The following is a 23520-nucleotide window of genomic DNA, read 5'->3' as shown; positions in this document are numbered from 1 at the left end:
ACAGTGCAACGCATTGCCCCAAAAAGCCAGTGCAATCTTAGGCTGTATCAGCAGAAGTATAATGTCCAGATCAAGGGAAGTATTAATGCCACTCTGTTCTGCACTGATCAGACCTCACTTGGAATACTGTGGCCAGTTCTGGACACCACAGTTAAGACTGACAAATTGTAGCATGTTCAGAAAAGAGTGACCCAGATGGTAAAAGGAGAGGCCATCATACTCTGAGCAATTAGACAGCTTTTATAGCCAAGAGGTTCTTATTAAACCTCCTCCACAGTAGAAAACTAACTTGCAGTCTCAGGGCAAAGTATTCTATCCAGTGTGCATTTGTCTCCTCCAAGACATCAGATTGCTTTGTGTAGTGTGCGTTTGTCTCCTCCAAGACATCAGATTGCTTTTTGTGGGAGACAGATTGGCTGGAGTAGATGGACTTTTTAGTATCATCTAGCAGGGCTATCTTTGTATTCTTAGATTGGGAATATTATATTTTGAATGAGAGACAGCAAATATGTGATTATCCAACCCAAACTGTAAAAAATAAGTAGCAGGAACACATTTCACAGAAATATTAGTGTGATTCTTTTAAACCATGCTGTGTGTATTCACTAGTTTTAATCCACTATATAGTGTGGCGTAGTGGTTTGAGTATTGGACTGTGACTCTAGAAAACCAGGGTTCAATTCCTGCTTGATGACCCTGTCCAAGTCACATGCTCTCAGCCTCAGGGGAAGGCAGTGACAAACTTCCTCTGAACAAATCTTGCCAGGAAAACCTCATGATAGGTTCATCTTAGGTTTGCTCAGAAATGACTTGAAGGCACACAACAATAACAAAATTTTAAGACTTGAGATAAAAGCACCTAAGGTGGATTCTCTGTTAACAAGAATTCTACCTAAAGTGCCATGTGACATATCCAGTCAGTCCCTTTTTTTAAAATAAAAAGTTTTGCTTCTGCATAAAGTGATGTGGCAAATCACTAAAGGAACAATTCAATATACAAGAAGTTATAAATCTGTATAGTATTTAGGAATCATCTTTAATGTTTATCTTTGCTGAAATATAATTTTTATTTCTTTCTGCAGGGTTATGAAGGCTCTCTTATTAAACTCACATCTAAGCAGGTAAGTTTGAGAAACACTTAATTCCTTGTTATAAGTCCCTCGGGTGCATATTTATATTGTGAATGGTTATAAACTGTAGAGCTTGTATTACATTTTGGCACAAAGTTTCATAAGCTAGCAGTCCTCTGATGGTACTAAGTATAGGCTTATCTCAACCAGCTCTACATTTGTAGGATTCAACAGAGATGTTCAGAAACATCAAACAAGAATATACTGTTGTCAGCTGATTAAAGATTATGTAGTTAATTATGTGCCCTTTTATTGACTGATGGGTTAAATAAACATGCATAAAATCTTGAGAGAGAATTGAGAAATGAGACTTAAGTCTTTTAAGTTTTAAGTTTATACCTTCAAAATATGTTCAGTTAATAGGCTGGTGAGGTGGGTGGGACTGTGCCTGTCAGCCTCATCTCACTCCACACCTATATGGATTTAGTGACTTGGCCATTAACTCTGCTGGCTGGGGGATCCTGGGAGTTGTAATCCAAATGTAACATTTCCAAGCGTTGACTCTAACATACTATAAACATTACAGCCTAAAATAAAATGGGAACCATGCATTGAACTTCCAAGACTTGCATTCAGAATTGACTTTCACCGATGCATCATTTAACCAATCTGCTCAACTGGTGAATTAATGTAGCAGCTACAGTACTGACAGTTCTTTTACTCTCTTCCAGCCTGTGGGCTTTGTTAGTTTTGACAGTCGCTCAGAAGCAGAAGCTGCTAAGAATGCTTTGAATGTAAGTACATGGTGCCCATAACTCAGGCTTTATTAGACAAGTGCTATAATAGTTGCAGAATTGTGTCTTGCAGCTCTGTATCACCTAAGGTTGATGATGGGAATTGCACTTTGGAATATACTTCTGCACAGAAAGATTGAAAATCCAGAAGAAGAAATGGGAACAAGGGAGGGGATGCGCAGATATGTAAGGGTAGCTTCCTTCTCACCAGGCCCAGTTGAACACTGGAATAAAGCAGATGGGCTGCAACATGGCCATGAGAAGCAGTTGAGGAAGAAACCTCAGCTCAGATATTACACTGGTAAATGAGAGGGAGAAATGTCCTTGCATTTATTTTGCCAGAGAAAATGAATGACTGGTCTTTATTCCCATGGTGATGGTGGGGACAAAATGCAATGAAGGCAAGATCTCCTCTGATATAAGTCTCCTAGGAAAGACCCCTAGCAAACCATTCAGCTGATCCACTCCAAAGTAAACCAGTGCCCCCAGGTATGGATTTTGAGGGAACAGTAGGTTCCTCTGTTTCATATGTATAATTGTATAGCAAAGCTGCCACAAGAAGTGGGGTAAACTAGACTTCAAATTCACCAAGACCAGAACACAATTTGTTCTTTTAAAAAAATAAGTATGTATTTATTTATGGAATATCCAGAGCAAGTATCTGTTCTGATAAACAATATGAATAAATAATGGTTCTAATAAATTATTCTGACAACTGTGGTTTCACTAACTCCTTTTCTTCTAAGAAACTAACTCTGTCTCTCACTCTTGGTTTTGTAATCAACTAGCTGCCTCTAGTCCTATTCACTCATGAGCTGACTTTTTGAATGGATGCTTATGCCACCTATTGTTGCATTTAGCCACTATAAATTACCAAAACCTGGTGGTCTGGGAGGGGTCTGGAGCCTGACTAAGTTGTGCATGTTTTTTACTTTCTACATAGTATCATTATTGTTGTGGATTTTGATATCTGCTGTAAAATTGGGGAATTTCAAAGAAAATAATAACAATACACAGAATAGGAAATCATGTGTAAAGATTTTTAGATGATCTGCTATGGTGTCAAAACTGTCAGGTGGGCCAGGAAAGGAAGCTGAAAGCGATGTAGGGAGCTGGGTAGGCTTAGCTTGGAGAAGAGAAGGTTAAGAGGTGATACCATAGCCCTGCTTAAATATTTGAAAGGAAGCCATATTGAGGATGGAGCAAGTTTGTTTTCTGCAGTTCTAGAGAAAAGAACCCGGAGCAATGGATGCAAGCTACAGGAAAAGAGATTCCACCTAAACATTAGGAAGAACTTCCTGTCAAGAAGAGCCGTTTGACAATAGAAGATGCTCCTTTGGAGTGTGGTGTAGTCTTCTTCTTTGGAAGTTCTTAAACAGAGGCTGGATGGCTATCTGTTGAAGGTGTTTTGATTGTGTCTTCCTGCAAGGCAGGGGGTTGGAATGGATAGCCCTTGGAGACTCTTCCAACTTTATGATTCCTCAGGGATCACTTCCACATCTGCCAAGTGGAGCTGCCCACCGACAGCACTGTGGGTACTCTCATTAGGAGGGTGCCCAAGCAGCAAGTCTTCAGAACTTGACCCAGAAGGGGTCAGGGAGGAAGAAAGGGAAGCAGGGAATGGGCCCTGTCCCAAATGTAGTCCACATTCCTACCCACATGGCCTCCTGCCACCCCAGCATAGCACTGCATTCCCTGTCACAGAAACAGTCCAGTTTCCCTCTTTAGGAGAACGTTACGGTGGTGGTGTGCAGATATCTTTCCCCCAACCCCGCTCCTCTGAGATTTTTCTGTTTATTTTTCTGGGCAAACTGAATTTTAACACCCCCTCTTATGTCTTACCTTCTCCACACCCAAGAAGAGAAAGGCTCCCCGTGAGAAGGGGAGCAGGTACTCACCAGGCTGTCACAGCAGCAGTCTGCATCTCCCCTCCATATGATCTTTTCTCCCACTGCCCAAGCCCAAAGAATGTGCATCTGGTGTCCAGGGCTTGCCACCATCGCTGCTGCTGCTCTACACCATTTTATTAATAGGGACTTGACCATCTACATTTTTTGGTATCCACGCAGGGTCCTGGAATCAACCAAACCCCTGGAAACTGAGTTGTGGTATTGTTTTCTTTGCTTTGTCCTTTACATCCTTTGTTTACCCTCAACATATCAACAGGTCATATCAAAATCTATATTTTTGGCCTCAGCTTACTCACGAGGTCAACTTACACATGAGTATATATGGGACTTACAACATACAGCATTTCACCCTGCCTTTCGTAGAAGTTTATTCCACTAGGGGAGATCCCGCGGGAAAACGGGAGTTAAACGTGATTTAAAGTACATTTGAATTTAAACCAAACTTGCAAATTCGGTTAGTTTATCACACTAGGGACTGCCCAAGTGAAATAATGCGCAGTTAATCCGAACACAAAGCAGAGAAAAAACAGCAGCTTTTTTACTTTCGGGTTGTTCCGAAAGTAAAAAGCTGCCAGTTTTCTCTGCTTTGCGTTTGGATTAACTTCACATTATTTCACGTTAACTGCAACGTCGTGTGATAAACTTCCAGGTTTGGGCATTTCAGGTTTTTCTTGGTTTAAATCTAGTTCAACTCCCGTTTCCCCGCAGAATCTCACTAGCGTGATATGATAAGATGGGCATTTTCCTATTCCTTGCCCTGCAAGAGGTCAAGGAGCCCTTCTTTCAATCCCAGTGTTGAGGTGCAAGAATATTGTTCCCTTCACCACTGATTTTCAGTTTATGCTGTTGTAGTGGCATAGTGGTTTGAGTGTTGGACTACAACTCTGGGGACCAGGGTTCGATTCCCAGCTTGGCCATGAAACCCAGGAAAAGCAGTGACAAATCTTGCTTAGAAAACTCCATGATACATTTGCCTTAGGGTTGTCATAAGTCAGAAAGGACTTGAAGGCACACAACACACACACACACACAGGGTTGTTCAGGTTTCTCCCCCTGAATGCCTTTGTCTTCCTTGAGGTGGTATTAGGTCTGTTCACATTCTGCTAGTAAGATTGCTGAGATACTGAGTGCACACAGAGTTCAGCCAAGTTTTAGCATGTTTGTTTTTTTGAAAGTCAAGTTTTAACGGCTGTAAGTGTGTGAAGGTGGATGGTCAGAAATGGGCTAATTCATTTAGTAAATGAAATTATTGTATTCCACATACAGGTCTAAAATATCTCCTTCTTCCTCAGCCCCCCCCCCCCCCCCACAAAGGTGGGACTAGGTGTTTATTCCCAGACCTGAAGTATAAAAATCTAGTGAATTCTGTTGAGTTTCTGTTTGTCTTTTCCTATGGATAATGAAATCCATGGGTATTCACAAGGAAAATAAATCAAGCAAGGGAAAAATTGCTGAGCTTGACTAAAAGCTTTATGCCCTGTGTGAGCATCCAAAGAAAACTCAATGTTCATGTTTTCAGATGGCCCTTAAATATTATAAATATTATATTATATTATATATTTATTTTGTTTGTATCCCACCTTTCACCTGACATGGGGTCCAAGGCAAGTAACATCAGTTAAAAATACAATAAAATAACTGTTTGATATAAAAAGTTAAAAATAAACATTTCTGTTAAAAACAGTAAATTAAAACAGTTAAAAGCATTAAAACATAGTAAAAAGCATAATATTATACATATATATTAAATACAAGCCGAGAGTCAGTTTTCCTTTGAATTTCCAGTCAGCAACTCCCTAATAATTTATCCAGTATATTTGCCATTTTCAGCCTGTAGAAGCCACCACTTTTAATGAGAGTGACTGAGGACCACGTTTTGATTTGCATGACTATGACCTGGTTTCAGTTCCTTGGCCATTGGAACAGAAGACACTTCTGCTTCTGTGTAGTCTAATGTCTTTGCTTCCTGATGTGAAAATACAATTGTCCAGTTTGGAGAGCCTCTAGTACAGAAAATCATTGAAAATAATGCCATTTTTAAAAATCTGTGGAGCAGCCGCACTTGGAAAGCTCTGTGTATTTCTGGCCACCATCAGTGGAAATGTGTTGGAAGAGGTTGACCAAAATGGTGAGGTTGTGAGAGTACGTTCCTTACAGGAAATTGCCTTGAGTGCTGTTTAGTTTAGGGGGGAAATGTGGCCAAAGAAGTCCGTAGATGCTTAGAATGTCATGCATGGTGTAAGAAAATGATTAAAAATTATTTTTCTTCCTCTATTATGACACTAGGACTTGAGATCATTAGCTGGAAATTATTAGCTAGAAGACCGGGACAGAACAAAAGAAAGAGCTTGTTTATACAAGATGTAATTAATTCAGGAAGTATGCAAAGGGGTCTTGTAGCCCCTTTGAGACTAACTTGAAAGAAAGAAGTTGGTAAGCTTTTCATACACTGGGTCCTAATTCCTCAGATGCATGAGAAAGAGAAGTTGGTAGCATGAGCTTTCCTAGACTTGAATCACTTCCTTAGTTGCATGAGAAAGAAGTTGGTAGCATGAGTTTTCGTAGACTTGAGCCTACTTCCCCAGACGTATGAGAAAGAAAGAAACAGGTAGCATGAGCTTTTGTAGACTTGAGCCTACTTCCTCAGATTCATGTACAAAAGCTATGCTACCAACTTGTTTATTTCAGTTAGTCTCAAAGGTGTTACAAGATCCCTTTACATACTGATTTTCCAGACTAATACAGCAAAGTTTGCTGTTTCAGGGGTTAGTACTAGGTAGTAGATAAGACAGGAATTCTGTATCTACTTATCTGGCTATATGTTACTTCCAGGTTCCAGAATTGGCCCCTTAGATGACTGACACTACCAGTTGTCAATGAGCAAAGACAGCAGGTAGAGATTGCCTTCTTGAGTAATTTGTGGGCTTCCCAGAGGCATTTACTTGACTAGTCTGGCAAGTAGAATATATGACAAAATTAGGGGTGGACAGCCGTAGACCTCCAAATATTTGTGGGCTGCAACTCCTAATATCATTCACATCTGCCTGGGTTGAAGGGAGTTGTAGGTCAAAAACAGCTGGAGGATCTCAGCCACCTGTTGAAAATTATTAGACTTCTCCTTTTCCAGATGTATTCCAGGGGATCCTGGAACACTTCAGTATGAATTTCCTAATGGACGATAAGTTTCATAGATGTCTACCACAAATCTTAGTTTGCATTACACAGTCCCTGGAGAGTGTTGGACTTGTCCAGGTCTGCACTTCAAGTTTGTGTGGATTTTTTTTTTACAAAGTTTGATGTGTCTGCTAAGTGCAGACCTTAGAATGTATCTCAAAATCCTCTGCTATGCAGATTAGTATCTGCAGATATATTGATATCCTTAGAAGAGAAAGCAATATAGAAAGGCAAGTATTGTGTTCAGACACAGCTTTCCATAAATGTCTCAGTTTTGGCTTGTAAAATATAAATCTTAGTACCTTGAACTAGTGTTGCAGAAAATAGTGGAATAATTCCAGTTTTAATAATGTGATCTTTATTTTCTTATTTCTCTGTGGTTTTTTGAGAGTACGGAGAGTCATTTCTCAAAAATCTTCTCTTTTCTGTTAAGTATATTATGTCCCATGGATCACTTGCATTGGACCTGTTATGAATGCACCTAATTGTTCAAATTATTTTCTAGAATATACTTGAGAAGTCTTTAAAGTAAAGTTGTCAGGAATGCAAGTACTAGGAGTAACTCAACAGGAATTCTTCCCATCATTGATATGTGCTTGTGCTTCCATAGATAACCTTTCAAGAATTTGGTCCAAAATCTAAACAGCATGTTTTGCATTTGTAGTAAGCACATTCAAACAGGATGAGAACTGTTACCAAGAAGGTAGCACTCCTTGGAGGTATTTTGCCTGAAACTCCTTGTCTTTTCACTAAATATACATGCCTAATCTGTTGCACTACATTTTTGGGAGTGAATTGCCGGCCTGGCCAAGCAGGCATGGATATGCTGTTGTGGCTTTCAAACAGCTCTGAATTCAATCAAAATTTATCTGCTATCAGGTTTGCATAACCAAAGATCTATGTGCTTCATACATTGAGCAAAACAAATACTGTGCAAGAGAAACTTGAATTTTGCAATCTACACATATCATATAGCAGTGATGGTGAACCTTTTCGAGGCCGAGTGCCCAAACTGCAATCTAAAACCCACTTATTTAGTGCAAAGTGCCATGTCTCTCTGGCTTTCTAGTAACAAACTCTGGCCAACTCTGTGCTGGGGCGACGGCACATGTGCCCACAGAGAGGGCTCTGAGTGCCACCTCTGGCATGCGTGCCATAGGTTCGCCATCACTGCCATAGACTATGCTAGCTAGGGCTGATGGGAATTGCAATCTGACAACATCTTGGAAGGCTGTACAATTCCTACTCATGCTGTAAGGTAGTATTAATTAAAGCTCTGTGTTGGGTATGTCTGCTGGGCATTCATCTCTCGATGTTACTTTATCTAGTAATGACAATATGTGTGTGAGCTCCTAGTGTCACAAGATATTGCAGCCCTTTTAATAGCACCAGATCTTACTGATCTGATTTTTTCATAATGTTAAGCCAGAATTTTGACTTACTCCTAGCACAGTGGTATGCTGGTGAGCACATAGCCTGATATCTCTTGCTTGGCTCCTCGACTCAGTGGGGCTGTTGTCACATTGTAGCATTAATGCAGTTTGACACAACTTTAACTGTCATGCACCATGCTATGGAATCCTGGGATTTGTAGTTTGTTGTGGCACCAGAGCATTGGATGAGCATCTGTTAGAGAAGGCTAACAAGTACCAGCATTCCATAGCATTGACACATGGCAGTTAAAAGCTGTGTCAAACTGCATTAATCCTGCAGTGTGGATGTTGCCTGGGATGGCTAAACAAACTAGGAATGCCCCTTCCTCGATGGATTATTATTATTATTATTATTATTATTATTATTTCTTATCTGCCTCTCCGCGTGGATCAAGGCAACAATTTTATAGCAACAATTTTATATCACACAACATCAGTTAAAAGCACATCTGTTAAAACACATATCAGTTAAAAAGGACAAATAAGATATACATGTATACAATCTTTATTTAAGCAATCCTTATTTAAAAACAATCCTCATTTAAAACCCACCATTTAAAATCACCTAGATTAAACCTGCCAGAAGAGATTGGTCTTCAGTGCTCTTTTAAATTCAGACAGTATATTCATTTTATCACCCTATCTGTTCAGCTTGTTTGCAGAAAATATCATACACAGCGACAATTCAGACAGATAGGTCTAGCAGTGTGGACAAAATGGGATTCCTGAGTTAACATTCCTGATCCAGGCATTAGAAACCAAGAAGAATCGTCGGTTTGTTACCATTCATGTTAACCAGCCCAATGAATCCTGATATAAGAAAGAGGGCCTCTAACCTTATTGCCTTCAAACCTGACCACTCTAGCCCTTCCACACCTGAAAAAAAGAAGAAGCATTTTTAGGGGGATCCATCCTATAGCTCTATTTCCAGTGAGGACAGGCTGCTGAGTTGACACATTTTTTGAAGGGGAAGAGCAAACAGTGGTGTTACTGAATGTGCTTCTTAGTCTTTATTCAGATGTTGCTGTTTTTAGAGCGACAATATGAATAATTTCACTCACACATTTTGATTCACACTATTTTTTAATCGGAACTACATCTCTGTGTATGTTTGTGAATATGTCAGCACTGCGAATAAAGACAGAGTCAATGATGTGGATGTGTTCGAAACACATTCAAGGTATGCAGAGTTTTATCCCAGATCTATTTGCATCAGTTGTTTACACAGCTGACAATGCAAATCTTTTGGGAAAACTTTGGGGAAAAAACCTGAGATTGATTATTGTGGGTTAAGTGGGGTTTTTTTTAGCATCTCCAAAACTTACTTGGGTGTATTGGAAATTCATGTGAACAACAAAGAGGGCATTTACACACTTTTTTTTTTTGTCCTGAGGAGGTGTGGATCATTGTGCTGATGCATCTTGGGTTCGTTGTTCCCACTAAGTTTTGGGTTCGTGAATCTCTTCAGGTCATTTTAACCCTTGTGTTATGTGTACATACCATAGTTTCCGGGTTAAAATGGAGCTGCCTTCCTTCTGTTAACGAAAAGGAGTGATCTGAATCAATTTGGAAGCATATTCAAACTGCTAATGATGCGACTCAATGCAGATCTTTCAGGAAAACTCGGGAAAAGACCCGGTATCGAATATCCCAGGTTAAGTGGGTTTTTGGCAGCAAGTGTGCCTTGAATGCATTCGGGATGTGTGCGAACACCAAGGATTCAACCCAGATTCATCCCAGATTATTTTCATATTGTGAATGGGGCCAAACTACAGTCTACTAGGATTATTTACTACTAGGGGTCTGAATAACTCCTCTAGTCATGCTCAAAATGGAGGACATTTTTGAATTCTTCCTAAGCAGAAGGTTGAAATGGAGGACATGTCCTGGAAAAAGAGGATATCTGATCACTCTCTGTGTGTGTATGGGAGGGATTCTCCTCTGTAAAATATAATCTCTGCATGTATAGCATTAACTCACTATTAATGACTCTCAAGAGTAAAAAAACCCCTCTTAAACTCAAGGAGTAATCACTTCAGCCTAGGATAAAAGCCTTTAGTAAGTACTCTTGATTTCTCACTCTATTTCTTTGCCTTCATATATTTTTTTTACTATGTACAGTGTCTTTTTGGCTCTGCTAATCTCCAGGGATAAGAGCGGAGCAGAGCAGGATACAGACTGCCTTATATGGTCCTGATGCTAAAGATGTTTTAGGAATGTGACTTTGCTCTAAAGCTTATGGCCCCAGATTTTGCTGCCAAACAAATTAGGTCATTTAAACTTCTGAGGTTTTAAAATGATGTTGAAACTTTAATTTGGAACAAAAAAGTGGTGGTTTTTGTTAAATGGCTCAGACTCTGGGGGAGTTTAGGCTTGTAGTCTTTCAGGCTTTTTAACTACTTTGCTGGTTTCTGAGCTCTGTCTTTTTCTGGGTTAAAATTAACAAGGAAACCTGAAAGCTCACTAAAGATCATATCTGTTGGTGCTTGCTTTAAAACAGCAATTCCCAAACTTTGCTACTACGGATGTTTTGGACTTCAGCTCCCAGATTTCCTTACTATTGGTCAAGTTGAAATCCAAAACATTTATACGACCAAAGTTTGGGAACCACTGCTTTAAAATATGCTTAGCCCAAGGATACAATGCCGTTGTTTTTGTTGTTGTTGTGTGTCTTCACATTATTTTTTACTTATGGCGACTCTTAGGTGAACCTGTTGTGGGGTTTTCTTGGCAAGAGGGGATTTGCTATTGCCGTCCTCCTAGGCTGAGAACGTGTGACTTGCCCAAGGTCACCCAGTGGGTTTTTATGCTCAAGCGGGGAATCAAATTGTGAGCTCCAGAGTTGTGGTCCAGTGCTCAAACCACTAGGCCACACTGGGTCTCAAGATACAATACATGTGACAAAAAATCAATTTTAATGTGTGTGCGTGGTATCACTTGAGGTAGGCTGCAGTTAAGATATGAAAAATTAATTTTCAAGCACAGTTGCTTCAGCGTCTTTGTTGAGGATTGGAAAAACCGTCATACCCTTAGTATCAAGCAGTTATGTTTTCTTTCCTTGGGGGGACACCATATCATGTTATCTCTTCAAATGTTTTTCTGATGTGGTGGACTGACTCTCTGTATATAGAAAATTAGCAAGGCAGGGAAAAGCCTGTGCTGATAGTAATTGAAGGAGGAGTAATTAGAGAGAGAAATGAACCATCCACCCATCAGTTTGTTTGGGGATTGTTTCACTCAGGGGATCCCTTCCAGAATCCCATTAGTGCCCATTTCACTTGATTTGGATTGCTGACCTTCCTTTTCCTTTCTTCTTTCTATGATATGTCTGTTGCCAGTTGTCCTGAATCTTTTTAGACCCACTGAATAGTGGTAAGTAAAAGCTCCAGTCTGTGTGTTATGTTGTGTACCTTCAAGTTGTTTCCAATTTATGGCGACACCAATTTATGGCGACCCTATCATGGGATTTTCTTGGCAAGATTTGTTCAGAGGGGGTTTACCATTGCCTTCCCCTGAGGTTCAGAGAGTGTGATGTGCCCAAGTTCACCCAATGGGCTTCATGGATGAGCAGGGGATTGAACTCATAGTCCAGCACTCAAACTACAATGCTACACCAAAACTCCAGGCAAGAGTTTAATCAGGGCCTACCTTTACTCCTAAACTGAGAGCAAGGAAGGTGCTTTTTGGCTTTTGTTTCTAATATAAACATGATTTGGGGAAGCAGCTGGAGAGAGGGGGTTGCAGAGGAACTCCACCTGAGCATGATGTTCATCACATGCCTCTGACCAGCTGCCTCTCCATTACAAATGGTCTCTTCCTTATGGTTCTTTCTAGTGGAGAAGTGCTGCTTAGATCACTGATTTACAAACATGGGTCTCCAAAGTACTGGGAGTTGTTGAATGACCATTCCCATCAGCTACTGCCAGCAGAATTCATCCAATCATAGAAGACTTGGAAGAGACCTTAAGGGCTATCAAGTTCAACCCCGTTCTGCCATGCAGGAATACACAATCAAAATACCCCCAACAGATGGTCATCCAGCCATTGTTTTAATATCTCCAAAGAAGGAGACTCCACCACCCTTCAAGGAGTGTCTTCCACTTAGTCCATTTTGTCCAGCAGTATCTCAAGGACCCAGAGTTGGTAAGCAACTGTTCTAGATCAAGGCTCATATACAAGCAGGCAAACCTTTGACCCTCTAGATGTTTTGGACTACCATTCTGATAATCCCTTAGCATTGATCCTGCTGAGTGGAACTAATGGAAGCTACAAGCTAAAACATCTGGAGGGCTGTGTTTGCTAATTAATTAGATTGTGTTTTTCCTTTGTCATTCATTTATGCTTCCCATGTTCAGTGCCAAGAAAGAAATTGCCAAGAAAACCCCATGATAGGTTCGCCTTAGGGTTGCCATAAGTCGGAAATAACTTGAAGGTATCCAACACAACACACACACTTACCACTGTCCAGTGAGTCTGAAAAGATTCAGGAGAACTGGCAATAGGCATGCCACAGAAGGAAGATGGGGGAAAGGAAGATCAGTAATGCAAATTACATAATAATCAAGTAATGTGTTGCTAGGTTTTACCTCACTCTAGATAGTTAAGGAGCTTAAATGTTCCTGTCTATGCTTCAGTAAGCTAGACCTATTGGGGTGATGCATGCTTTGGGTTTAGATCCAACCCTGTCCCTCAGTGTACATGCAAAAGCCTGAGCTGTGTTACTTGCTCATTTTGCCCTCCCTTGGCATCCTTTGGAAGGATTCCTTGCCATAATTGAATTTATTGTAGTTTTTGTTCTCTGTCAGCTGGGCAGATCTCTGTTTCACCCATATTCCACTGAAGATGAAAATTCACGTAATTGGATGCTCTACCATATAGGAGAAGAGCTCAGGTAAAGGTTGGGTTGCACAACCTAGCTTATTTTAAAAAAAAATCTCACTAAAAAGGGCTTTTCAGTATTGTAGTTTTTTCATGGGGGAGAACCTCTGCCTCCACATCCTTTTACTGCAATGTACAGATTGGATTCAGATTCAGGGGCTCAGATAACACTGAATTTCCCAGACTAAGCCTGGTGGCTGAACCTTTAGCCCCTCTTTTTCTGTCGTAACTTAATAGATCTTCAAAGCTTATCAGTGCCATTTTTTTCACAGCCTTCATGAACTCTGTTTTTTGTCTCCAGGTTATTTCATCAGTTGGAAAGCCCAGTTGACCTAACTGTTTGTGCTTTTAATTAAAAATGAGAGCAAAGAATTCACATTTAATTTATTGCCTCATCTCCCCACAAGGCTTTTCTAAATATTTAATTTCCAGAGCTCTCTCCCCCTTAAGATTCACATTTCCTAGCTCTTGTTTACCTTCCTCCCCTCTCTGGTAATTAATTGAATTCGGGACATCAATCTGTATCTCTCTCCTTGCTCAAGTACTTCAGATTCCAGTGTGCCCTGATGGTTACGTGAAAAGTGACCTTTGGAAATAATAGATCCAAATACAAATTTTTTGTCAAAGAATCATAGAGTTGGAAGAGACCACAAGGGTCATCCAATCCAACCCCAATCTGCCATGCAGGAATACAGTCAAATCGCTCCTGACAGATGGCCATTCATCTCTGTTTAAAAACCTCCAAAGAAGTCTACACCACTCTTCGAGGGAGCATATTTCCACTATTGAACAGCCTTTACCATTATGAAGTTCTTCCTAATGTTGAGGTGGAATCTCTTTTCCTGTAGTTTGAATCCTAGTCTTTGGAGTAGCAGAAAACAAGCTCTCTCCATCTTCAATTGACTCCCCTTCAAATATTTAAACAAGGCTATCATATTACATCTTAACCTTCTCTTCTTCAGGCTAAACATACCCAGCTCCCTAAGTCTCTCCTCATAAGGCATGGTTTCCCGACCTTTCACCATTTTGGTCACCTTCCTCTGGACAAGCTCTAGCTTCTCAACATCCTTTTTGAATTGTGGTGCCCAGAACTGGACACAGTATTCCAGGTGAGGCCTGACCAAAGCAGAATAGAGTGGCACTATTAGTGTCATTTGTAGTGTCCTGTCTCTGAGGGCAACATAACATTGTAAAAAGAAAAGAGGTTGATTATTTCCTTTAGAAATTAGGTTTGGGACACCTGTAAAGACAACTGCTTGCAACTCTGCTTCCATCTCAGTGTGTGCTCCAGATGGGCTTGTATTTGTTGTTTTGTTGACAGATGATCAGTTATTCCATCTCCAATTCTAACAAACATTTTAAAATGCAGAGTTTCGGTTTTTTAAGGCTTAACTTTCATACCTGTGATATTTTGTGGTTTCTCCTGAATCACCAAGTTGTGGAGTCATCAAATGTTTTGGACCTGAAAAGTACATAGGCAGATTTTATAGTCCATTAAAATTACTAGAAAAGAGTGAATGCATCAATGAAATTTTTAGCATGCTAAAAATTCTAATTCAGTTGTTTTTAAATTGAAAAGACATGGATAACAATTAAGATGAAAAATCTAATCCATTAAAGCCCTCACATCTCTGTTTTGAGCTTTGGAAAGAAAGAAAAAAGACTTCCCTTCAAAAACCCTCCTCTTGCCTTCCCTTTTCCTTTCTCCCTTAAAACTTCGTCTCCAGCTCATTAGTTGATTGATTCATTCATGGATTCTAGCAAAGTACCTTCAGAATTCATTTTCCTAGGAGAGATGCGACGGCTCTGTGTGGCCTCTAGTATATAAAACTGGAGGGTGTCTGGATGCAAAGAAAATCCATATTTTCCAAGTTGCCCATACCACTTGCTGGTTTAACACCTTTGAACCTTGGAATTACCTAAACCAGGGGTAGGCAACCGGCGGCCCGCAGGCCGGATGCAGCCTGGCGAGGCCTTGGGACCGGCCCCAGCCCGGTCCTGCCACCGATTGCCGCTGGGGCCTTTGGCCTCTCGCGGGAGGGGGTATGGTGGGGCAATTGTCTATAGAAGCCTCAGAAACGTGCATTTATCTTAGCATTTTTAAAAAATCAGCAAATTATTTCACGTGTCCTCCAATTTTTTAAAAGTGTCCTCCATTTGAAAATGTTGTCCTACATTTGTCCTGGTTTATTTATTTATTTATTTATTTATTTAAAAAAAATTTAATTATTTATTTTTTGGCTTCGGCCCCCCAGTTGTCTGAGGGACAGCAACCCGGCCCCCGGCTCAAAAAGGTTGCCTACCCCTGACCTAAACTGTTGTACTCTATGAATATTTTAACATACAGAAGCATTCTTACAAATATCTACATTTACAAAAATATATTTTAATAGAATTAATCTCAAACAAAAACCTATGTGATTTTTTAAAACTGGATCAATAGTATATTTGACAGTCAGCATGGCATAGTGGTTTGAACTTTGGACTACAACTCTGGAGACCAGGGTTTGATTCCCATTTCAGCCGTGAAACCCACTAGCTGACCTTGGGCAAGTCACATGCTCTCAGCCTCCGGGGAAGGCAATGGCAAACCTTCTCTGAAGAAATCTTGCCAAGAAAATACCATGATAGGTTCACCTTAGGATCACCATAAATTGGAAATGACTTGAAGGCACACAGCATAGTATTTTAATTCTCTCTTTGGATAATGTCAGCTGTACAGTCTGCCCTCCTCATTCACGGGTTTCTCTTTCATGTTTTTGATCACAATTCACAATTTTGTAGATGCTGCTTAACTATCTCAACCTCCTCTTCCTACAGGCTGGGGCCATTGGCTGGAAAGATGTCTGTGGCATGCATGTTTGAGCGAGGGGCTTACAATATTCCTGTTAATGGAGATCCTGCTCCCCTAAATCCCGCAAATGTGGAGAGCAGATTTTATTTACAAATATTGCTGCAACTAAATATTCTGTAAATTGCTTTGTGGGGTGAAAAACCTCCTTTGGAGAAAAATACTGAGTCATGTAATTATTTTTAACATTTATACCCTATCTTTCCTGTAATGAGCTTAAAATAGCGTAAATGAACCACTTGCTCATTGCAACAACCCTGTGAGGTGAGACATTGAGCGGCCTAAGGTCACCCAGCTCTTTGGAGATTTGAACTTTGATCTCCCAGATCCCAGTTGAACACACTAACTATAGTTTTATTTGTTGTTATGTTTACATAACATAAGCACGTTTCAAAATCAGTAGCACATTTTAATTTTTTAGTTTATAATCATCTCTTAGGTTTTAATACATCATGCTTGCAGTGATTCCTCCCTATTTATTTTAATTTAGAGTAGTGAAAATTAAACCTTGACATGCTTATACAAACACATCTCTGATTATCCACCTCGATTTTGGTACAAATTTTAAAAAGTTAGCTCTGATCTTTACATGCCAAGTGTCTCTTTGTGAAGTTTTCCAAAGTTTACAGCTATATTAAAAAGACTGATTTCAGCAATGAGGTTTCTCCATTATTATTAGGATCAAGTTACTGAGGCTGGCCTGAAAAACCCCTTAACATAATTCATCCCACTCGAATTACTATTGAGTGGAATTATGACTTAAACGTTGTAATTGTTCAGCTCTGAACTATTAACAAAAAGCAAGAAGTTATTTTGCAAAAATCGAAAAGCACTATGATTTTGGTGAAGAGCAAATTGGGTAATGTAGTATTTGCTAACTATTTAGTTAACAATTTGTGGTGCAGGTGGCATTCTTGCCAGTTCTAACGGTGAAACATAGATGGCCATACAGGGAAGACTGGAAAGCGAAATAGCAGAACTGGAATGCATCCACAGACTACAATGTATGGGTTGAACAGAGATAATGGTTTCCTACACACACTACACACATTTCAACCCTACCTAATCCCCATTCTCATACTCATGAGGGTCCCCTTGACCAGGTCATCACATCACTGCTTCCCCCCCACACACACACACACACTATATTCTAACACTCATTCATATGGTTATCTACTCTCTATGACTTTATGCAACACTGTAACAGCCTTTGTCCCCCAACGGGCCCTCATTAATACTAAACATGTCACCTCATCTCCATACCCATAAGCTTTTGAATTTGAATTGACATTCTCACATACAAACTGCTTATATAGGTCTATCTCTGGAGTCTTCATTCCAAACATGCACCTGAGGAAGTTAGCTCAAGTCTACGAAAATTCATGCTATCAGTTAGTTTCAAAGGTGCTATGAGATGCCTTTGCATGAAGAATGATAAGTGGTATGGATAAAAAGAGGTTGAAGGAGCTAGGCATGTTCAGTTTGCACTCTTTAGATACCTCAAAGGCTGTCACCAAGAGAAGTGTGCAGACCTGTTCTCTGCTGCCCCAAAAGATAAGACCAGGTTTGATGGTTTTAGGTTATAGGATAGTAGATTTTGATTGAACATTAGAAGGAACTTCTTGACAGTAAGTATGTCAACAGGTTTGGCAGTGGAACCAATTTCCTAGAGCGGTGGTGGTGTCTCCTTCTCTGGATGTCTTCAGAAGGAGGCTGGACAGCTGGGGATTGGACTCAGTGGTCCATGAGGCACTTTCCAACTCTTACGATTCAGTGATTAAACTAGAAGCTTGATATTTGATTTTTGATGATTGAATTTATGATTCTATGTTTAAACTAGAAGCTCGAACACTAGAAGCTGGAAATTTGGAATGCATACAAATGGAATTGTAGAATGGGGGCTGTTTGGGTTTCACTTTTTAAAATAAAACTACAATGGGCCCTTGGTATCCTCGGGGGGGGGGGGTTGGTTCCAGGATCCCCCATGGATACCAAATTCCATGGATGCTCAGGCACCATTAAATACAATGGCATAATAAAATGGTGTCCCTTGTATAAAATGGCAAAGTCAAGTTTTGCTTTTTGCATTTTATATATTTTTAAAATGTTCTCAAGCTGTGAATGCTTAAATCCATGGATAAGAAGGACTGACTGTAATTAATGTCTCTCTGTGAAGAGCACACTACCAGTTTCAGTCTTTAGGTGGAAAACATTCCTAACTAGTACCCAGCTTTCATTTGACAAGGTTTGAAGCCAAGGTGGAATAGTCTCAGACTGCATCCACATTGCAGAAATAATCCAGTTTGACACCGTTTTAACTACCATGGCTCAGTGCTCTGGGAATTGCACTTTGTTGTAGCGCTAGAGTTCTCTGACAGAGAAGGTTAAATGTCTCACAAAACTGCAAATCCCAGAATTCCATAACATTGCGCCACGGCAGTCAAAGTGATGTCAAACTGGATTACCTCTGCAGTGTGGATGCTTCCTCAGAGATAGTTTAAAGTACTATCCAGCCTTCACCCTGCCTAGCTTCCTGGATCAGACAGGATCTGGTGCCTTCAGAATATTTAGGCTATCTCCGATTGTTACAGATTTTCCTACTGTTTAGTATAAACATTATTGTTGATGCTCACTGCATTTAGTTCCTCAACCTACAATCTCACTCCTGATCTATGTAAACATAACTGACATTCTGGATTACGTTTCATACATCTGATGAAGTGGGTCATAGCCCATGAAGACTCATGATGTAATAAATTCTTTAGTCTTTAAGGAGCCCCCAAGACCCTTTTTCCTTCTTGCTGCAAGACAGTAACACATACATTTCTTCCCGGAAATTAATATAAAAATGTACCAGTGATTGTATTTGTAAACCTTTAAGATAGGCAGAACAGCTGGTCTGGATCTCCAAGAGGCTTATGCTTCCATTTTCTTTAGCCAATCCTTCTCAGGATTTGCTTTTTAGGCCACCTGTATCTGAAATTTCATCCGAATTCCTTTTTATCTTCTTAAAATCTTCATTGAATTATGAAATGAGAGCTTGGAAAAGTGGCGTTTTTGGATTTCAGCTCTAGAATCTCGCAAGCAGCCTGGGGATTCTAAGAACTGTAGTCCAAAAATAGCATGTTTCCAAGTTCTATGTACACTCCTCCTTTTAATAGAACCTAAAATGTTTTGAAAGGTAATATCAGCATATGGTAGACATGCAAGCTTATTTGTCTCCTTACGTGCTTCTCTTTAGCCACTTCTGTCACGTCTTGCAAATGTGTATAAGGCTCTTCTAACCCATTTTCTTACTTAGAATTGGTCTTTTCAGTGTCTTAGCATCCTGTTTTCTCACCCAGAATCTCTGGTTTTGTTAATCATTGCATTCTTATCATATGTTTTGTTTATTTCTTTATTACACAGCCTTGCAAGGACTTCTGATTCCAAAAATGGCAGTTTAGAAGTCTTGTTAACAAACAAACAAAAAGAAAAAAGAAATATTGGTGTTCTTAGTCTTGAATGCCTTTAAAATAATCATAATCATAACTGTAACCACAGCCACAGTTGAACTTTATACAGTGGAAATTATCTTCTGGACCCCTTGAATGTGTGTTTTTTAAAAATTTCCAACAGTGATTTATTTATGGCATTTCCTGTTAGTTTTTATTTCTCCAAAAGATGTCATGTCTCCTCCCCTTTTTAAAATTCTTATGATGCTGCAGCTGTGTTGTGATGCTACATGTGTGCAATCTTGTGATAATACCTTTTGATGCACGCTGAGTATATTTTTACTAGTGCGTAAGTAATTGACCCTGCTTTTTCTGCTTATTTTTCTCTCTGCAAAAGGGAATCCGATTTGACCCAGAAATTCCTCAGACGCTACGGCTAGAGTTTGCTAAGGCCAACACGAAGATGGCTAAGAGTAAATTAGTGGGAACACCAAATCCCAGCACTCCAGTCACCCCCAACACTGTACCTCAGTTCATCACCAGGGAGTCATGTAAGTGTGTGTGTGTGTGTGTGCGCGCGCCCCTATGGGCAGTCTTGTTTCATTACAGATCAGTAAGCAAACTCAGGAGCCGAGTCTTCAGTGAATTGTAGCATATTTGTATTTTGATTGTCAAACAGCTGTAGTTTTTACTTCAGCAGTAAACTACTTCACCTCTCATTGCTCTCATTAGGAGTGTATATGGATCTTGGCCTGAATAATTTATTTCACTACATGGGTCACCTAAATTCTTTTCTCGTTGACTCCATCTAGCTAAATTCAGTTGCAGATTACTGTATATACGTGTATAAGTTAGGTCAACTTTTGGGGCCAAAATTATGGGTATTGGTATGACCTGTGGATAAGTTGAGGGTCAGACTTCAGGAGGCAGCCCTGCTGTGGAGAGGCTGCAGGGCAGTCGGTTGCCCTTCCCAGCCTCTCCCCAGCTGGTTTGTACCCTGCGGAGGGAGCCCAGCTGAAGAGAGCGTTGGGTCAAGTACCGTATTGACCCATACATACGTTGACCCAGGTCAATTTTTTAAACCTAAATTTCTCAACTTACTGTATACATGAGTATATGCAGTAAGCCCATTACTGTAACTGTAATGATGTTCTGGCTCTGTGTGTGATTGGGCAGAGCAAGCATCTGTCAGCCAAATGCTTAGCGTCATATCAGCAACGCAGATATCCCTGAAAGTTGAAAAAAAAATGATACATCCAAGTATCTCTGACACCTCAAAGATTTACATTGTAGAGCAGCTGAATCTGTACTTGCTGTATTTATTAAAAATATAGGTAAGATGTAGGTAGGATGAGGCGATTAGAAGCAATACTACCTTATTCTTGATGTATCTCCGTCTCAGAGGCAGTAAAAGCAAATCTCCTCCGAACAAATCTTGCCAAGAAAACCCTGTGATAGTTTCACCTTAGGGCTTCCATAATTCGGAAACAACTTGAAGGCACACAGCAACAGCAACAATTATTAATGAATGTTAATAAGAGTAAGAGATATTAATCACATTATTAATACTGTAATAATAGGAAAAGATATGTGATTTAAATCAGCCAATCAACTTTGGGAATCAGTGTTGCTGCAACACTTACAGAGTATCTTTAAGGTTTTGTTTTGGAAGTTGTATGTGTCTTAGAAATGAGTGCTGCTGAATTATTATGAGGGAGGGGGAATAGAAAATCTCTCTTGTGTGAGTTTGTTCATGTGTATGTATTTTAAACATTAAAATGATGTGGTTAGATGGCATGCAGTTGGGATATCCAAAAGCTTTTGAAAATGTTTCTCACCACCTGAGATAGAATCAAGAGTCTTACAGGTAAGTTACTCGTAAAGCCAAAAAAAGCAGAGAGTAAGTGTCTTTACTGTTTAAATTATTATTTTATTAAATTTATAAGACACTTCTTTCCTCTAAAAAAATTAGTTAAAACATCTTACAACAATTAAAAAAAGAGAAGTTATGAATGAGTAATACAAACAATGTGATATGAAAAACCAATGTCAAAAATAACAAATCATAGGGATAATCAAGTGGCATAATGACAGTGTCTCAAAAGTGGCTGGTCACATCCCATTAAGTATCTAAGCATAGAGAAATATCTTAATCTGATGCCTAAAAGATGGTAATGTCAGGGCCTGGTGTGGCTCACCGGAAAGACAGCAATAAGGCAAATCCATCAGCAACAGTAATCCAGGCATGACAAACGTGGACAAACAGGTGGGCAGTCTCAATGGTCAAGAAGCCACTGATCCTATAGATCAGGGGTAGGCAACCTACGGCCCGTGGGCCAGATGCGGCCTGGCGAGGCCTTGGGACTGGCCCCAGCCCGGTCCTGCCACCGATTGCCACCGGGGCCTTTGGCCTCTCACACGAGGGCAAGGGGCCTTTGGCCTATGAGGAGGAGGCGAGCAAGCGGCGGGCAAGGGGGAGCAAGCAGCGGGCAGGGGGGGCAATTGTCTATAGAAGCCTCAGAAACATGCATTTATATTAACATGTTTTTAAAAATTAGCAAATTTTTTCACGTGTCTTCCATTTTTTTATAAAAAAGTATCCTCCATTTGAAAATTTTGCCCTACATTTGTCCCGGTTTATTTATTTATATAATTTTAAAAAAATATTTAATTATTTATTTTTTGGCTTCGGCCCCCCAGTTGTCTGAGGGACAGCAACCCGGCCCCCGGGTCAAAAAGGTTGCCTACCCCTGCTATAGATGTTCAAGAGATGGCGATTCCATGCTTTTGCTAGAATCCCAATAAAGAGGCACAGGGACAAACAGTCGTCCAGGAGACTTTGAGGTTCCTGCCAACCAAAACAGGAACCACTGAGCAAACACAGTGGATGGCATGAAAGAGGGGCTACAGAAAGTCAGGCTGAAACATCAAAATCATATTCAGCTTAAGATGGTGTGTGGTCATCCACAAAGAAACACTCAACAAGCAGTCCATCACGAACTTACACACAGAGGCATGAATTAATTTAAAACTCTGGAAAATCTCTATATCATCTGCATTAATATGAAACTGAAAACCCAAATCTGAAATTAAAAAATCCAAGAGGGAGGATATATAATGAAAAAATAAGATGATCCAATCCTGTTCCTTGTGATACCCCTACAGTTACAGGAAAAGCTTTTGACATAGATTCCCGAAATGAAACAGCGGCATAACTATCAAACAAAATTTAAACCAGGACAAAGCATTCTCATCCTTCCCAGTGTTGTCAACTTTAATAGTAAAACCTGATGATCCAAAGTATCACAGGCTGCAGAAAGTTCCAACAGAATCAACACAGATATTTGATGCTGAGCCTTGGCCACTGGAATATCATTTATTACATGAATCAAGGACGTTTCAGTGGAGTGACCTATATGAAACCCTGATTGAAATGAGTCAAGAAGGTCATGTGTAGTCAAATAAGGTATCAGTGAGGAAAGGGCAGCTCTCGCCAAAATTTTGGAAACAAATGGTAGAAGAGAAACAGGATGATAATTAGCACAAAGGGAAGGATCCAGAGAAGGTTTCTTAATAGGGTACACGTGACAGCATGCTTAAAGCAGCCAGGAAAATACCCTTTAAAAAGAAATTCCCCAAATGGGTTATATAAGTCAGAAGCAAAGGCAAAAGTATAAAGCAAAGGAGGGCAAGAGTCAGTAGAGAAAGAAGTGGGGAAAGAAGACAACACAATCTGAGCCATGGCTGACCGTAACAGGGAGAAAATGAAACTCTGCCCATGATGGTAAAAAATGGCCTGGGCAAATGCCTGTAGCGAATCAACTGGTGGCACTAGAGGTGGAGATCCATTCACCAAGACTGAATTAACAATTGAGCCCCCCTTTTAATCAAAGAAGGAGGCCAGGTCACTTGCAGAGAGATCCTGAACTAAAGGACCATCACAGCCAGCTACTGGACTCCATAAGTTTTTTAAAGA

At 40.1% G+C, this 23520-nt stretch overlaps 1 protein-coding gene across 1 annotated transcript in view; it reads left to right on the top strand.

Annotated features, from left to right (window-relative positions):
• RBPMS (RNA binding protein, mRNA processing factor) overlaps positions 1-23520 on the top strand; it is a 111130-nt gene that overhangs the window by 46064 nt on the left and 41546 nt on the right. The window contains exons 3-5 of the mRNA XM_089488821.1: positions 1083-1121; positions 1802-1864; positions 19942-20095. Coding sequence (XP_089344947.1) covers positions 1083-1121; positions 1802-1864; positions 19942-20095 — 256 coding nt within the window. The remainder of the gene's footprint in view (positions 1-1082; positions 1122-1801; positions 1865-19941; positions 20096-23520) is intronic.

Source organism: Sceloporus occidentalis, unplaced genomic scaffold, assembly GCF_023333645.1.
Source record: "Sceloporus occidentalis isolate IW3139 unplaced genomic scaffold, rSceOcc1.0.p SCAF_1, whole genome shotgun sequence".
NCBI lineage: Eukaryota > Metazoa > Chordata > Lepidosauria > Squamata > Phrynosomatidae > Sceloporus > Sceloporus occidentalis.
This window is presented reverse-complemented; position numbering and strand designations above follow the sequence as displayed.